The sequence below is a fragment of the Salmo salar genome, chromosome 19, assembly GCF_965601325.2.
Source record: "Salmo salar chromosome 19, fSalSal1, whole genome shotgun sequence".
NCBI lineage: Eukaryota > Metazoa > Chordata > Actinopteri > Salmoniformes > Salmonidae > Salmo > Salmo salar.
Window position 1 is genome coordinate 28,820,307 of NC_138309.1, and position 15,354 is coordinate 28,835,660.

Genomic DNA, 15,354 nt, shown 5'->3' on the forward strand with positions numbered 1-15,354 from the left:
ATTAAACGTTGGAGGAAATACATTCCTAGCGTGTGAGGAACATGTATGTTAGCTTCATAAATGCTAGCCAGCTAGCTAACTTAAACTAAATTATGCTAACCTGCTTTGCTAGCTAGCTTGCTTGCTGGCTAGTTACAGAGGTTAGCTGGGTAGTTAACGACAGCCATCAAGTTGTTGTTGTGTTGTCAGATTTACCCGTTGGCAGAATGCATACTGGCATTTGAATATAGTGCGGGAAAAGTGAATCCGGCCACAATGTGAACACATTTAAGGGAAAGAGGGATACCTAGTCAGTTATACATCTGAATGCATTCAACTGAAATGTGTCTTCTGCATTTAACCCAACCCCTCTGAATCAGAGAGGTGTGGGGGGCTGCCTTAATCAACAGCCAATTCATCAGTGCCCAGGGAACAGTGGTTTAACTGCCTTGCTCAGGGAGAGAACGACAGATTTTTGTCAGCTCGGGATTTTGATCCAGCAATCTTTTGGTTACTGGCCCAAAGCTCTTACCTGCCAGGCTACCTGCCGCCATGTACAGTTGAAGTCGGAGGTTTACATACACCTTAGCCAAATAAACTGAGTTGAAATGTTTCACAATTCCTGACATTTAATCCCAGTAAAAATTCCCTGTCTTAGGTCAGTTAGGATCACCACTTTATTTGAAGAATGTGAAATGTCAGAATAATAGTAAAGATAATGATTTATTTAAGCTTTTATTTCTTACATCACATTCCCAGTAGGTCAGAAGTTTACATACACTCAATTAGTATTTGGTAGCATTGCCTTTAAATTATTTTACTTGGGTCAAACATTTCGGGTAGCCTTCCACAACCTTCCCATAATAAGTTGAGTGAATTTTGGCCCATTCCTCCTGACAGAACTGGTGTAAATGAGTCAGGTTTGTAGGATTCCTTGCTCGCACTTGCTTTTTCAGTGCTGCCCACACATTTTCTATAGGATTGAGGAAAGGGCTTTGTGATGGCCACTCCAATACATGGACTTTGTTGTCCTTAAGCCACAACTTTGGAAGTATGCTTGGGGTCATTGTCCATTTGGAAGACCCATTTGCGACCAAGCTTTAACTTCCTGATTGATGTCTTAAGATTTTGCTTCAATATATCCACATAATTTTCCCACCTGATGATGCCATCTATTTTGTGAAGTGCATTTTGAAGTGCATTTTCCTGCAGCAAAGCACCCCCACAACATGATGCTGCCACCCCCGTGCTTCTAGGTTGGGATGGTGTTCTTCGGCTTGCAAGCCTCCCCCTTTTTCCTCCAAACGTAACGATGGTCATTATGGCCAAATTGTTATATTTTTGTTTCATCAGACCAGTGGACATTTCTCCAAAAAGTACGATCTTTGTCCCCATGTGCAGTTGCAAACCGTAGTCTGGCTTTTTGTGGTTTTTGAGCAGTGGCTTCTTCCTTGCTGAGTGGCCTTTCAGGTTATGTACATATTGGACTCGTTTTACTGTGGATATAGATACTTTTGAACCTGTTTCCTCCAGCATCTTCACAAGGTCCTTTGCTGTTGTTCTGGGATTGATTTTCACTTTTCGCACCAAAGTACATTCATCTCTAGGAGACAGAACGAGTCTCCTTTCTGAGCGGTATGACAGTTGCGTGGTCCCATGGTGTTTATACTTTCGTACTTTTGTTTGTACAGATGAACGTGGTACCTTCAGGCATTTGGAAATTGCTCCCAAGGATGAACCAGACTTGTGGAGGTCTACAATTGTTTTTCTGAGGTCTTGGCTGATTTCTTTTGATTTTCCCATGATTTCAAACAAAGAGGCACTGAGTTTGAATGTAGGCCTTGAAATACATCCATAGGTACACCTCCAATTGACTCAAATTATGTCAATTAGCCTATCAGAAGCTTCTAAAGCCATGACATCATTTTCTGGAATTTTCCAAGCTGTTTAAAGGCACAGTCAACTTCTGTATGTAAACTTCTGACCCACTGGAATTGTGATATACAGTGCCTTGCGAAAGTATTCGGCCCCCTTGAACTTTTCGACCTTTTGCCACATTTCAGGCTTCAAACATAAAGATATAAAACTGTAATTTTTTGTGAAGAATCAACAACAAGTGGGACACAATTATGAAGTGGAACGAAATTTATTGGATATTTCAAACTTTTTTAACAAATAAAAAACTGAAAAATTCGCTGTGCAAAATTATTCAGCCCCTTTACTTTCAGTGCAGCAAACTCTCTCCAGAAGTTCAGTGAGGATCTCTGAATGATCCAATGTTGACCTAAATGACTAATGTTGATAAATAGAATCCACCTGTGTGTAATCAAGTCTCCGTATAAATGCACCTGCTCTGTGATAGTCTCAGAGGTCCGTTTAAAGCGCAGAGAGCATCATGAAGAACAAGGAACACACCAGGGCAGGTCCGAGATACTGTTGTGGAGAAGTTTAAAGCCGGATTTGGATACAAAAAGATTTCCCAAGCTTTAAACATCCCAAGGAGCACTGTGCAAGCGATAATATTGAAATGGAAGGAGTATCAGACCACTGCAAATCTACGAAGACCCGGCCGTCCCTCTAAACTTTCAGCTCATACAAGGAGAAGACTGATCAGAGATGCAGCCAAGAGGCCCATGATCACTCTGGATGAACTGCAGAGATCTACAGCTGAGGTGGGAGACTCTGTCCATAGGACAACAATCAGTTGTATACTGCACAAATCTGGCCTTTATGGAAGAGTGGCAAGAAGAAAGCCATTTCTTAAAGATATCCATAAAAAGTGTCGTTTAAAGTTTGCCACTAGCCACCTGGGAAACACACCAAACATGTGGAAGAAGGTGCTCTGGTCAGATGAAACCAAAATCGAACTTTTTGGCAACAATGCAAAACGTTATGTTTGGCGTAAAAGCATACCCCAAGCGACTTACAGCTGTAATCGCAGCAAAAGGTGGCGCTACAAAGTATTAACTTAAGGGGGCTGAATAATTTTGTACGCCCAATTTTTCTGTTTTTTATTTGTTCAAAAAGTTTGAAATATCCAATAAATTTCGTTCCACTTCATGATTGTGTCCCACTTGTTGATTCTTCACAAAAAATTACAGTTTTATTTCTTTATGTTTGAAGCCTGAAATGTGGCAAAAGGTCGAAAAGTTCAAGGGGGCCGAATACTTTCGCAAGGCACTGTAATTCACTGTAAGTGAAATAATCTGTCTATAAACAATTGTTGGAAAAATGACTTGTGTCATGCACAAAGTAGATGTCCTTACCGACTTGCCAAAACTATAGTTTGTTAACAAGAAATTTGTGGAGTGGTTGAAAAACAAGTTTTAATGACTCCAACCTAAGTGTATGTAAACTTCCGACTTCAACTGTAGATACATGAGGTGTTCGGAATTCCATGATTTGTATCTCCATGATACAAAATCTGCATAAACTGTCAAGTCTAGACACGGCCTTGTATTGTTTTCACATATTAAGGTTACGCACTGAAGTATCTGAAACCCACACCCCCCATAGGCCATGCCTCCTGAAAATAACCTATGTATTACATAAAAAAGACCCTGCTCCTGGGTCAACCCAGCATGAAAGTGAATAAAAACCCAACTGATGGTTAAATTAAGCCATGTTTGGGTAACCTGGTTATTTTCAGGAGGCATTGCCTATTGAGGGCATGGCTTTAAGATAGTTATTTTTGGCCACCTGTGAGAGTAAATGTCATTGTTGTTCATCATGTTAAGTTTGCACACTGCAAATTCCAATGTCCTTCTATATTTTTGCACATTACATATTTCAATATACATTTCATAACATTATTTAAGCATTATAACAAAGTGGTGACTCTTGCAACATTAGAATATGGCTTTTGAGGAACTCGTACTCTTGTGTAAGCATCATAAAAGCTACAAAAGTGTCAGTACTCAACCTTAACATGCGATAATAATACAACAGAACATGAACCGGAATGACATTTGCGCTTACAGGTGGCCAAAAATAACTAGCCATGCCCCTACTAAGCCACACTTCCAGTCTTCTAATCTTACCTGGTGGGTCATTGCTCAATAACCCAGAATCAATAACCTAACAACCCAACTGAGTGACCTAACTGGCTGGGTTAAAATGACCCAACATGTGTTCTGTCCAATATTTATCCATATTGGGTTGTTTTTAACGCGGCATTTGTTTGAGTGTATTCCCTAAATAGTGCACTACTTTTGACCAAGTGTCAAAGGGCTCTTGATTTGAATATGTTTTTGTGGTTGCTACAATATGAATAAAGACAGAGAAAAGACATTGAATTCCATGTACCGTTGTCGAAGTAGATGACGGTTGAGTTCCTGGAGACACTAGGGTCAAAGTTGGCCATGAGGGGGGCGATGTACTGGGTGGCCGTCAGCATTCTGTGGACCACATCCCCTGTGTAGATGAACCCTGAGTGAGGGGAAACATACAGCAGATATTACTCATTAAATACAATAGTCGCCACAACACAACAATCCACATGTCAATGTCATGTCATGTTCCCAGCCTAAGCTTCCTTCTCTGCCTGACACTCAAACCATACACATACACACACGCACATACAGTACAAACACTAGAAATTACTCTCACAGTTAGAGCGTTTGCCCAGTAACCAAAAGGTCACCAGTTTCGAATTGAGCAAGGCATATAACCCTAATTGCTCCAGGGTTGCCGTTGATAATGGCAGACTCTGGACGTGGTCCCACTCTCCACAGGTGTCTCAGGGAGAATCGGGATATGCCAAAAACACATTTCCCAATTCACACGTGAAATAGGACAAATATAAGCACACTTTTTGAGGTCCCATGCAAAATCTTTTCAACCTCCTGAGGAAGAAGAGGCACTGTTGCACATTCTTCACGACTGTGTCCGTGTGTGGCCCATTTTAATAAGTTGTATTTTTCAGTGATCCAATACGTAATATATTACACTTATCTTAATTTGGTTGGTTGTCCAGAGGTTAGAAAAAATATCTAGATCCTCTATGAGGCTGTGGAGGGATCCAAGTTGTGGATTTAAAAGAAAACATGAATCATCAGTGTACAGTATCGGCATATCACTTGTTGGCTTCTTTTCCTTCACTCCTTAGTCCAACTCCCAAACAGTATCAATTTTTTTTCATTTTCTTTCCTTCTATTGTGTTATTGACTGTACTTTTGTTCATTCCATGTGTAACTCTGTGTTGTTGTTTGTGTCGCACTGCTATGCTTTATCTTGTCCAGGTTGCAGTTGTAAATGAGAACTTGTTCTCAACTGGCCTACCTGGTTAAATTAAGGTGAAATAAAAAATAAAAATAAACAATTGGGTTGAGGTCAGGTGATTGTGGAGTCCAGGTCATCTGATGCAGCACTCCATCACTCTTCTTCTTGGTCAAATAGCCCTTACACAGCCTGGAGGTGTGTTGGGTCATTGTCCTGTTGAAAAACAAATGATAGTCCCACTAAGCGCAAACTAGATAGGATGGTGTATCGCTGCAGAATGCTGTGGTAGCCATGCTGGTTAATTGTGCATTGAATTCTAAATAAATCACAGACAGTTTCACCAGCAAAACACCCCCACACCATCACACATCCTCCTCCATGCTTCACGGTTGGAACCACACATGCGGAGATCATCCGTTCACCTACTCTGTGTCTCACAAAGACACAGCGGTTGGAACCAAAAATCTCAAATTTAGACTCATCAGACAAAAGCACAGACTTCCACCGGTCTAATGCCCATTGCTCATGTTTCTTGGCCCAAGTAAGTCTCTTCTTATTATTGGTGTCCTTTAGTAGTGGTTCTTTTGCAGTAATTCGACCATGAAGGCCTGATTCACGCAGTCTCCTCTGAACAGTTGATGTTGAGATGTGTCTGTTACTTGAACTCAGTGAAGCATTTATTTGGGCTGCAATTTCTGAGGCTAGTAATTCTAATGAAATTATCCTCTGCAGCAGAGGTGACTCTGGGTCTTCCTTCCTGCATCGGTCCTCATGAGAGCCAGTTTCATCATAGTGCTTGATGGTTTTTGCAACTGCACTTGAAGACACTTTCATAGTTCTTGACATTTTCCGTTTTGACTGACCTTCATGTCTTAAAGTAATGATGAACTGTCGTTTCTCTTTGCTTTTTGAGCTGTTCTTGTCATATTATGAACTTCGTCTTTTACCAAATAGGGCTATCTTCTGTATACCACACCTTACCTTGTCACAACACTACTGATTGGCTCAGATGCATTAAGAAGGATAGAAATTCCACACAAATTAACTTAACAAGGCACACCTGTTAATTGAAATGCACTCCAGGTGACTACCTCATGAAGCTGGTTGTCAAGTGTGCAAAGCTGTCATCAAGGTAAAGAGTGGCTACTTTGAAGGATCTCAAATATTTTAACCAGGGTTCCTGAGTGGGGCAGCGGTCTAAGGCACTGCATCTCAGTGCAAGAGGTGTCACTATGTCCCTGGTTCAAGTCCAGGTTGTATTACATCTGGCTGTGATTGGGAGTCCCATAGGGTGGTGCACAATTGGCCCAGTGTTTGGCTGGGGTAGGCCGTCATTGTAAATAAGAATTTGTTCATAACTGACTTGCTTAGGTAAATCAAGGTTACAAATTTGTTTAACACTTATTTAGTTACTACATGATTCCATATGTGTTATTTCATAGTGTTGATGTCTTCACTATTATTCTAAAAGGTAGCATTTCTATGTTGAAGATTAAAAAATAATTTGGTGCATTTTTCCCCATACACCATCCAGTTGGCTTAATGCTTATAATATATTACACTTGATCTTTCTTGAATAACTTCCTCCATAATGTTTTTGTTTTTCCTCTAACTTATTATGAGCCTCTATGGTACAGTTTGTATTGCTTTTGTTTTAGAGATGAGTAATGAATTGCATGGCATCTAAAGCCACATTTAAAAGTGTCCCATATAATAAGGGGATTTGCTGTACCTACGTTAAGTCAGTTATAAATTCCTCTGTCCTAGTTAAAAACAAGTTATCATCCAATAGGCTTTGATTACATTTCCAATATCCTCACCCAGGTGGAAATTCAGTAAGAGTAATGTATATGCCAATTATGCAATTTATGTGTCCTTACAAACAGCATTAAGGATAAATATATACAGTATGTCTGCTGAGCACACCATACTCAATCAACACAAAGTAGACCTGCATAATTTACTGCTTATCAGCCAGTTGCCAATTTTATTAATGTACCCCTGTGAAACAAAAAGTACTGGCTATTCGTCTTAAGGAAATATTCTTTACATAGAGGGGTACATTAACATTGATGATTCCAGAAACAAAATCTTTATTTATTCTGTGACAGAGAAGTATAGCAAAGTCAGTAGCTGTGAAAATGCATTAAATAAATCAAAATGGCTACATGTCCTCATCTTCCCTTTCCTTCTTGCTTTGGGGGTGGGGGGAGGGGGGATGGGGGGTGACAGAGATTTGAGACTGAAACTTTGACAGTAAAAACCACAGAGAAAAATTGCTAAAAATAGCAAAAAAGCATTCTTCAAAGGTCACATGTAGCTACAGTCAATTCACCGCCATTTTGTGTCATCATGTGTCTTCAACAACGGCTGTAAAAAAAAAAATACCACATCACGAGAAAGGCCAAGAGCACAGTCCCTCCCAGTGAGGAATCAATCCTGTTCTTAAGGACCTCACAGTCAAGTGTAGCCCCCACTCAGCACAGTGGGTGTGTGTATAGCTGTGTGCCCCCACCAGTGCAGTCAGCAGAACTCAGAACTGTAAAGATACGGGAGAACAGGAGGATAGAAGGAGGAGAGCAGCAGGAGGGGGAGTTGAGTCTACCTGGCCATGGAGGAGGGATGATAGGAGGCGGATGAGGTGAGGAGGAGGAGGAGTTGAGTCTATCTAACAATGGAGGAGGGGAGGATGAGAGGTATTGAAGGAGGAGAAGAAGGGGAGGAGGAGGAGGGGAAGTTGAGTCTACCTGGCCAGTGTTTGTCTCCAGTCTCCAGTTGGCATACCTGTGGGCCTACTAGGTAAACATGGGTGGGTGGGGGGGAGAGGGAGAGAGAGAGAGAGAGAGAGAGAGAGAGAGAGAGAGAGAGAGAGAGAGAGAGAGAGAGAATATAGTGGCCTACCTAGCCTTATCCTTTCATCTAACTGCTCTTGAATGATTGCTTTCTCTCTCTTTCTCTCTATCACTCTCTCACAACACACTGGGGGAGTTTGACACAAATGATTTAACTCCGACTCAATCATTGCATTCCATCAGATCTAGTGTTTACCCAACAGTGGCCCAAATATGTACCTTATCTAACTTTCCTTTTCTACGCCACACCTTGCTTCCCCCATCTTTCTCTCTTTTCTTTTTTTTCTTTCTTTCTATCTTGAAACAGCACAGAGGGGCCCAGACTAAGAAGTACAGTGCAGGCCTGCATCATAACCACACAAAGACCATCAGGGACACACACAAACACACACACTTTCACACACACGCCTCTATGTTAAATGCAAGCTGTTAGGAGACTTTTGGCTCTGTGCCTGCTTCTCTGTGTAAATGAGAGAGACTTTTCTAACAATCTATTGCGAACACAAAAACAGCCATCCGACAGCCTGGAAGAAATCAGTCAGTCTCTCAATACGCTTAAGAACAGACACCCAGAAAGAGAGCCATTCAATAGGGAAGCGGGATACCTAGTCAGTTGTGCAACTGAATGCATTCAAATGAAATATGTATTCCTGCATTTAACCCAACCACCTCTGAATCAGAGAGGCTGCTTTGATGGACATCATTGGTACCCAGGGGCAGTTGTTGTGGGGGTTAACTGCCTTGCTCAAGGGCAGAACAGATTTTTCCACTGTGCTAGCTCTGGAATTTGAACAGCCAACCTTCTGGTTACTGTCCCAACATTCTAACCGCTAGGCTACCTGGCAGTCGAATTTGTTGTAGCCATCACTTTAAGGAGGGGGACTGGAAAGTAGATGATGAACGATTCAGCCAGGACAATTGGTAGCCGAATGAAAAGGCGAAAAAGAGGGAGTGTGAGAGACGGAGAAGGCAGAGAGAGAGGAGGAGAGAGCGGGATAGAGGGTGAGAGAGAGAAAGAACAAGAAAGAAAGAGAGAGTAAGAGAGAGATGGAGAGACACAGAGACAATGCCAAATAGAGAGGGGGTAGAGGTGAAACAATGAGATTGTTCCATTTTCAGCCCTGTTTATATGGTCTGGTATCAGGGAGTACTGTTCTGTATATACTGGAGGAAACATTATCACAATCTCTTGACCAGCCATTCTACTTTATTGGACATTCTGTCCAAACAAGTCAGTTGTTTCTCCATACTGAGCCTATGTTTAGTTCTGGAGTAATTCCAGAGTTTAAAACAGCTGTCTGGAGCAGCGAGCAGCCAGGATAGAAGGAACACATGCACACACATATGCACACACATATATGTCCGACACAAGTGTCTGCAGTGTATCTGGCCGTTATCTTGTCTTATCTCCAAACAGCGGCAGAGAAAACCACCTCTTCAATTAAGATAGAGGCTGTCCTCATTGTTCCTGTGTAGTCATAATGACAGGGGCTTATGACACGCATAGAGGAGGCCAGACAGGAAGAGAGGAGAAACAACTGGTCTCACTACTGTCTTCCCATTGGGCACATACTGGTTGAATCAACATTGTTTCCACATAGTTTCAATGAAATTACGTTGAACCAATGTGGAATAGACGTTGAATTGATGTCTGTGCCCAGTGGGTGCATACTGAGAGACCACCTTGTGTCTTTCTCCTTCCTCTGTTTGCCTGTTAGTATGCAAGTGTGTGTGAGTGGAAGAGGATTTAATTAAGTGTGTGTGTGTGTGCGTGCGTGCGTGTGTGTGTGTGTTTACTAGCTGTCTTGTTGTTCCACTGCATCCCACACACTCCTCTGGGGCTTCTGTGACGAGCTTCTACATCAGCCCTGTGGCATCCCCATGAAACAAAGGATTTAACCAAAACGTGCCTGGAGAAAAACAGAGACGACAAGCCCAATACGTGTGTAGAGAGGAATCTGGCGCTGAGGGTGAAATGTGTGTGTGTGTGTCCATATGGGCTGTTTTTTTCAGGGGTGCTGGCCTAGTAAAGACACCATACAGCTGCATTTCTACCTTGGCTCTCTCTGGCAGCTGGGGTTACAGAGGGATCAGATCGCATATCACCACTCTGGTTGTGTCTCAAATGACCACTCTGGTTGTGTCTCAAATTCCCTAAATAGTGCGCTACCTTTGACCAGGGCCCATAGAGCTCTGGTCAAAAGTAGTGCACTATATAGGAAATAGGGTGCCATTTGGAACACATATTCTGACAGACAGTGCCTGTCTACCACTACAACCTCCAACCGCCAGACACTGCTCAATGCTTGGCCCTGACAGCACCAGCAACACTTTATAGAACACCACCACCTCTTTTGTTACTTCTGTTATGAGGTGATTCAGATCTAAGTGTTGAAGCAACACATGTTACGTCACCACCTCTTCTGTTACTTCTGTTATGAGGTGATTCAAATCAAAGAGTTGAAGAAACACATCATGTCACGACACCACATCTTATGTCACTTTGTTATGTGTTGTCGTGTGATTTATTTCAATGTGTCAAATCAAATCAAATGTTATTTGTCAAATGCGCCGAATACACCTTACAGTGAAATGCTTATTTACAAGCCCTTAACCAACAATGCAGTTTAAGAAGAATACCTAATACCTGTTTAGAAGCCTCTTGGACCTAGACTTCCGCTCCAGTACCGCTTGCCATGCGATAGCAGAGAGAACAGTTTATGACTAGAGTGGCTGGAGTCAACCACCGCCTGGTATAGAGGTCCTGGAAGGCAGGAAGCTTGGCCCCAGTGATGCAGTGGGCCGTACGCACTACCCTCTGTAGTGCCTTGCGGTCGGAGGCCGATCAGTTGCCATACCAGGCAGTGATGTGACCTGTCAGGATGCTCTCGATGGTGCAGCTGTAGAACCTTTTGATGATCTGAGGACCCATGCCAAATCTTTTCAGTCTCCTGAGGGGGAATAGGTTTTGTCGTGCCCTCTTCACGACAGTGTTGGTGTAATCAGACCATGTTAGTTTGTTGGTGATGTGGAGGCTAAGGAACTTGAAGCTCTCAACCTGCTCCACTGCAGCCCTGTTGATGAAAATGGGGGCATGCTCGGTCCTCCTTTTCCTGTAGTCCACAATAATCTCCTTTGTCTTGATTACGTTGAGGGACAGGTTGTTGTCCTTGCACCACACGGTCAGATCTCTGACTAACTCCCTATAGGCTGTCTCGTCGTTGTCGGTGATCAGGCCTACCACTGTTGTGTCATCTGCAAAATTGATGATGGTGTTGGAGTCGTGCCTGGCGACGCAGTCATGAGTGAACAGGGAGTACAGGAGGGGACTGAGTACGCACTCCTGAGGGGCCCCGTGTTGAGGATCAGCGTGGCGGATGTGTTGTTACCTACCCTTACCACCGGTGGGCAGTCCGTCAGGGAGTCCAGGATCCAGTTGCAGAGGGAGGTGTTCAGCCCCAGGGTCCATTAGCTTAGTGATGATCTTTGAGGGTACTATGGTCTTGAATGCTGAGCTGTAGTGAATGAATAGCATTCTCACATGGGTGTTCCTTTTGTCCAGGTGGGAAAGAGCAGTGTTGAGGGCAATAGAGATTGCATCATCTGTGGATCTGTTGGGGAGGAATGCAAATTGGAGTGGGTCTAGGGTTTCTGGGATAATGGTGTTAATGTGAGCCATGACCAGCCTTTCAAAGCACTTCATGGCTACACACGTGAGTGCTACAGGTTGGTAGTCATTTTGGCAGGTTACCTTGGTGTTCTTGGACACAGGGACTATGGTGGTCTGTTTAAACATGTTGGTATTACAGACTCAGACAAGGAGAGGTTGAAAATGTCAGTGAAGACACTTGCCAGTTGGTCAGCGCATGCTCGGAGTACACGTCCTAGTAATGCGTCTGGCCCTGTGGCCTTGTGACTGTTGACCTGTTTAAAGTCCTTACTCACATCGGCTGCAGAAAGAATGATCACACTGTTGTCCGGAACAGCTGAGGATCTCATACATGTTTCAGTCTTACTAGCCTCAAAGCGAGCATAGAAGTAATTTTGCTCCTCTGGTCGGCTCGTGTCACTGGGCAGCTCTCGGCTGTGCTTCCCTTTGTAGTCTGTAATAGTTTGCAAGCCCTGCCACATCGGACGAGTGTCAGAGCCGGTGTAGTACGATTCGGTCTTAGTCCTGTGTTGACACTTTACCTGTTTGAGGGTTCGTTGGAGGGCACGGTGGGATTTCTTATATGCTTTTGGGTTAGAGTCCCGCTCCTTGAAAGCGGCAGCTCTACCCATTAGCTCACAGCGGAAGAATCCCGGAATGTATTCCAGTCTGTACTAGCAAAACAGTCCTGTACCTTAGCATCTGCTTCATCTGACCACTTTTTTATTGACTGAGTCACTGGTACTTCCTGCTTTAATTTTATCTTGTAAGCAGGAATCAGGAGGATAGAATTATGGTCAGATTTGCCAAATGAAGGGCGAGGGAGAGCTTTGTACGCGTCTCTGTGTGTGGAGAAAAGGTAGTCTTTTTTTCCCCTCTGGTTGCACATTTAACATGCTTTTAGAAAGGAGGTAAAACAGATTTAAGTTTCCCTGCATTAAAGTCCCCGGCCACTAGGAGCGCCGCCTCTGGATGAGTGTTTTCATGTTTGCGTATGGCCATATACAGCTCATTGAGAGCGGTCTTAGTGTCGGCATTGGTTTGTGATGGTAAATAGACAGGTACGAAGAATATTGATGAAAACTCTCTAGGTAGATAGTGTGGTCTACAGCTTATCATGAGATACTCTACCTCAGGCGAGCAAAACCTCGAGACTTCCTTAGATATCGTGCAACAGGTGTTGTTTACAAATATACATAGACTGCTACCCCTTTATTACCAGAGGCTGCTGTTCTATCCTGCCGGTACAGTGTATAACCCGCCAGCTGTATGTTGTTCATGTCGTCTTTCAGCCATGACTCGGTGAAACATAAGATATTACAGTTTTTATTGTCCCGTTGGTAGAATATATATGCTGTTAGTTCGTCCATTTTATTATCCAGCGATTGTACGTTGGCCAATATTACCGACGGCACAGGCAGATTAGCCACTCGTCCCCTGATCCTCACAAGGCACCCCGATCTCCTTTTGCAAAACCTCAGTCTCTTTCTGCTGCTAATGACGGAGATGAGGGCCTGTTCGGGTGTCTGGAGTAAATCCCTCTCGTCCGACTCATTAAAGAAAAATTCTTAGTCCAATTCAAGGTGGGTAATAGCTGTTAAGATGTCCAGAATCTCTTTTCGGTCATAAGAGATGGTAGCAGCAACATCATGTACAAAATAAGTTACAAACAATGTGAAAAAATAAACAAAATAGCACGGTTGGTTAAGAGCCCATAGAACAGCAGCCATCCTCTCCAGCGCCATTATAAAGTCTCTGTCCTCAGTGTGTTTGTCTATTTGATTACTTGGACACAGCTCTACTCTAAAACCCCCTGTACTGACCCTCTCCTCTCCACTATCTGACTGCAGGCAGGACCATACAGTTGATGTCGGAAGTTTACATACACCTTAGACAAATACATTTAAACTCAGTTTTTCACAATTCCTGACATTTAATCCTAGTAAACATTCCGGTCTTAGGTCAGTTAGTATCCCCACTTTATTTTAAGAATTTGAATGTCAGAATAAAAGTAGAGAGAATGTTTTATTTCAGCTTTTATTTCTTTCAACACATTCCCAGTGGGTAAGAAGTTTACATACACTCAGTTAGTATTTGGTAGCATTGCCTTATAATTGTTTAACTTCGGGGAGCCTTCCACAAACTTCCCACAATAAGTTGGTAGAATTTTGGCCCATTCCTCCTGACAGAGCTGGTGTAACTGAGTCAGGTTTGTAGGCCTCCTTGCTCAAACACGCTTTTTCAGTTCTGCCCACAAATGTTCTATAGGATTGAGGTCAGGACTTTGTGATGGCCACTCCAATACCTGGACTTTGTTGTCCTTAAGCCATTTTGCCACAACTTTGGAAGTATGCTTGGGGTCATTGTCGATTTAGAAGACCCATTTGCGACCAAGCTTTAACTTCCTGACTGATGTCTTGAGATGTTGCTTCAAAATATCCACATTATTTTTCACCTCATGATACCATCTATTTTGTGAAGTGCACCAGTCCCTCCTGCAGCAAAGCACCCCCACAACATGATGATGCCACTCCCGTTCTTCACGGTTGGGATGGTGTTCTTCGGCTTGCAAGCCTCCCCCTTTTTCCTCCAAACATAACAATGGTCATTATGGCCAAACAGTTATATTTTTGTTTCATCAGACCAGAGGACATTTCTCCAAAAAGTACGATTTTTGTCCCCATGTGCAGTTACAAACCGTAGTCTGGCTTTTTTATGGCGGTTTTGGAGCAGTGGCTTCTTCTTTGCTGAGCGGCCTTTCAGGTTATGTTGATATAGGACTCGATTTACTGTGGATATAGATACTTTTGTACCCGTTTCTTCCAGCATCTTCACAAGATCCTTTGCTGTTGTTCTGGGATTGATTTGCAATTTTTGCACCAAAGTACGTTCATCTCTAGGAGAGAGAACGCGTCTCCTTCCTGAGCGGTATGACGGCTGCGTGGTCCCATGGTGTTTATACTTGCGTACAATTGTTTGTACAGATGAACGTGGTACCTTCAGGCGTTTGGAAATTGCTCCCAAAGATGAACCAGACTTGTGGTCTACAATTCTTGGCTGATTTCTTTTGATTTTCCCATGATGTCAAGCAAAGAGGCACTAAGTTTGAAGGTAGGCCTTGATATACATCCACAGGTACACCTCCAATTGACTCAAATTATGTCACTTAACCTATCAGAAGCTTCTAAAGCCATGACATCATTTTCTGGAATTCTCCAAGGTGTTTAAAGGCACAGTCAACTTGGTGTATGTAAACTTCTGACCCACTGGAATTGTGAATTATAAGTGAAATAATCTGTCTGTAAACAATTGTTGGAAAAATGACTTGTGTCATGTACAAAGTATACTTGCCAAAACTACAGTTTGAAAGAAATTTGTGGAGTTATTGAAAAACGAGTTTTAATGACTCCAACCTAAGAGTATGTAAACTTCTGACTTCAACTGTATGTCTCCTCTCATAGACCTACAACATGCCACACTGACGGAAAGGTTAACACTCACAGGAAGATAACACGATTACAATGGAGGGAAGTGTATGGTTGGAGAAGGGCAGGGCCAGGAGGGGGAAAAGGCTAGCTAAATGGATTGATAGGCTGGGAGGTGGAGCAGTAGTGGATGGAGAGGGGAATGAAGGGAGGGGTAGACACTGAAACG

General features: G+C 42.9%; 1 protein-coding gene across 1 annotated transcript in view; it reads right to left on the bottom strand.

The window, feature by feature from the left end:
• LOC106578707 (plexin domain-containing protein 2) overlaps positions 1 to 15,354 on the bottom strand; it is a 171,327-nt gene that overhangs the window by 60,987 nt on the left and 94,986 nt on the right. Inside the window, exon 5 of the mRNA XM_014157836.3 lies at positions 4,285 to 4,407. Within this exon, the coding sequence (XP_014013311.3) occupies positions 4,285 to 4,407 (123 nt within the window). The remainder of the gene's footprint in view (positions 1 to 4,284; positions 4,408 to 15,354) is intronic.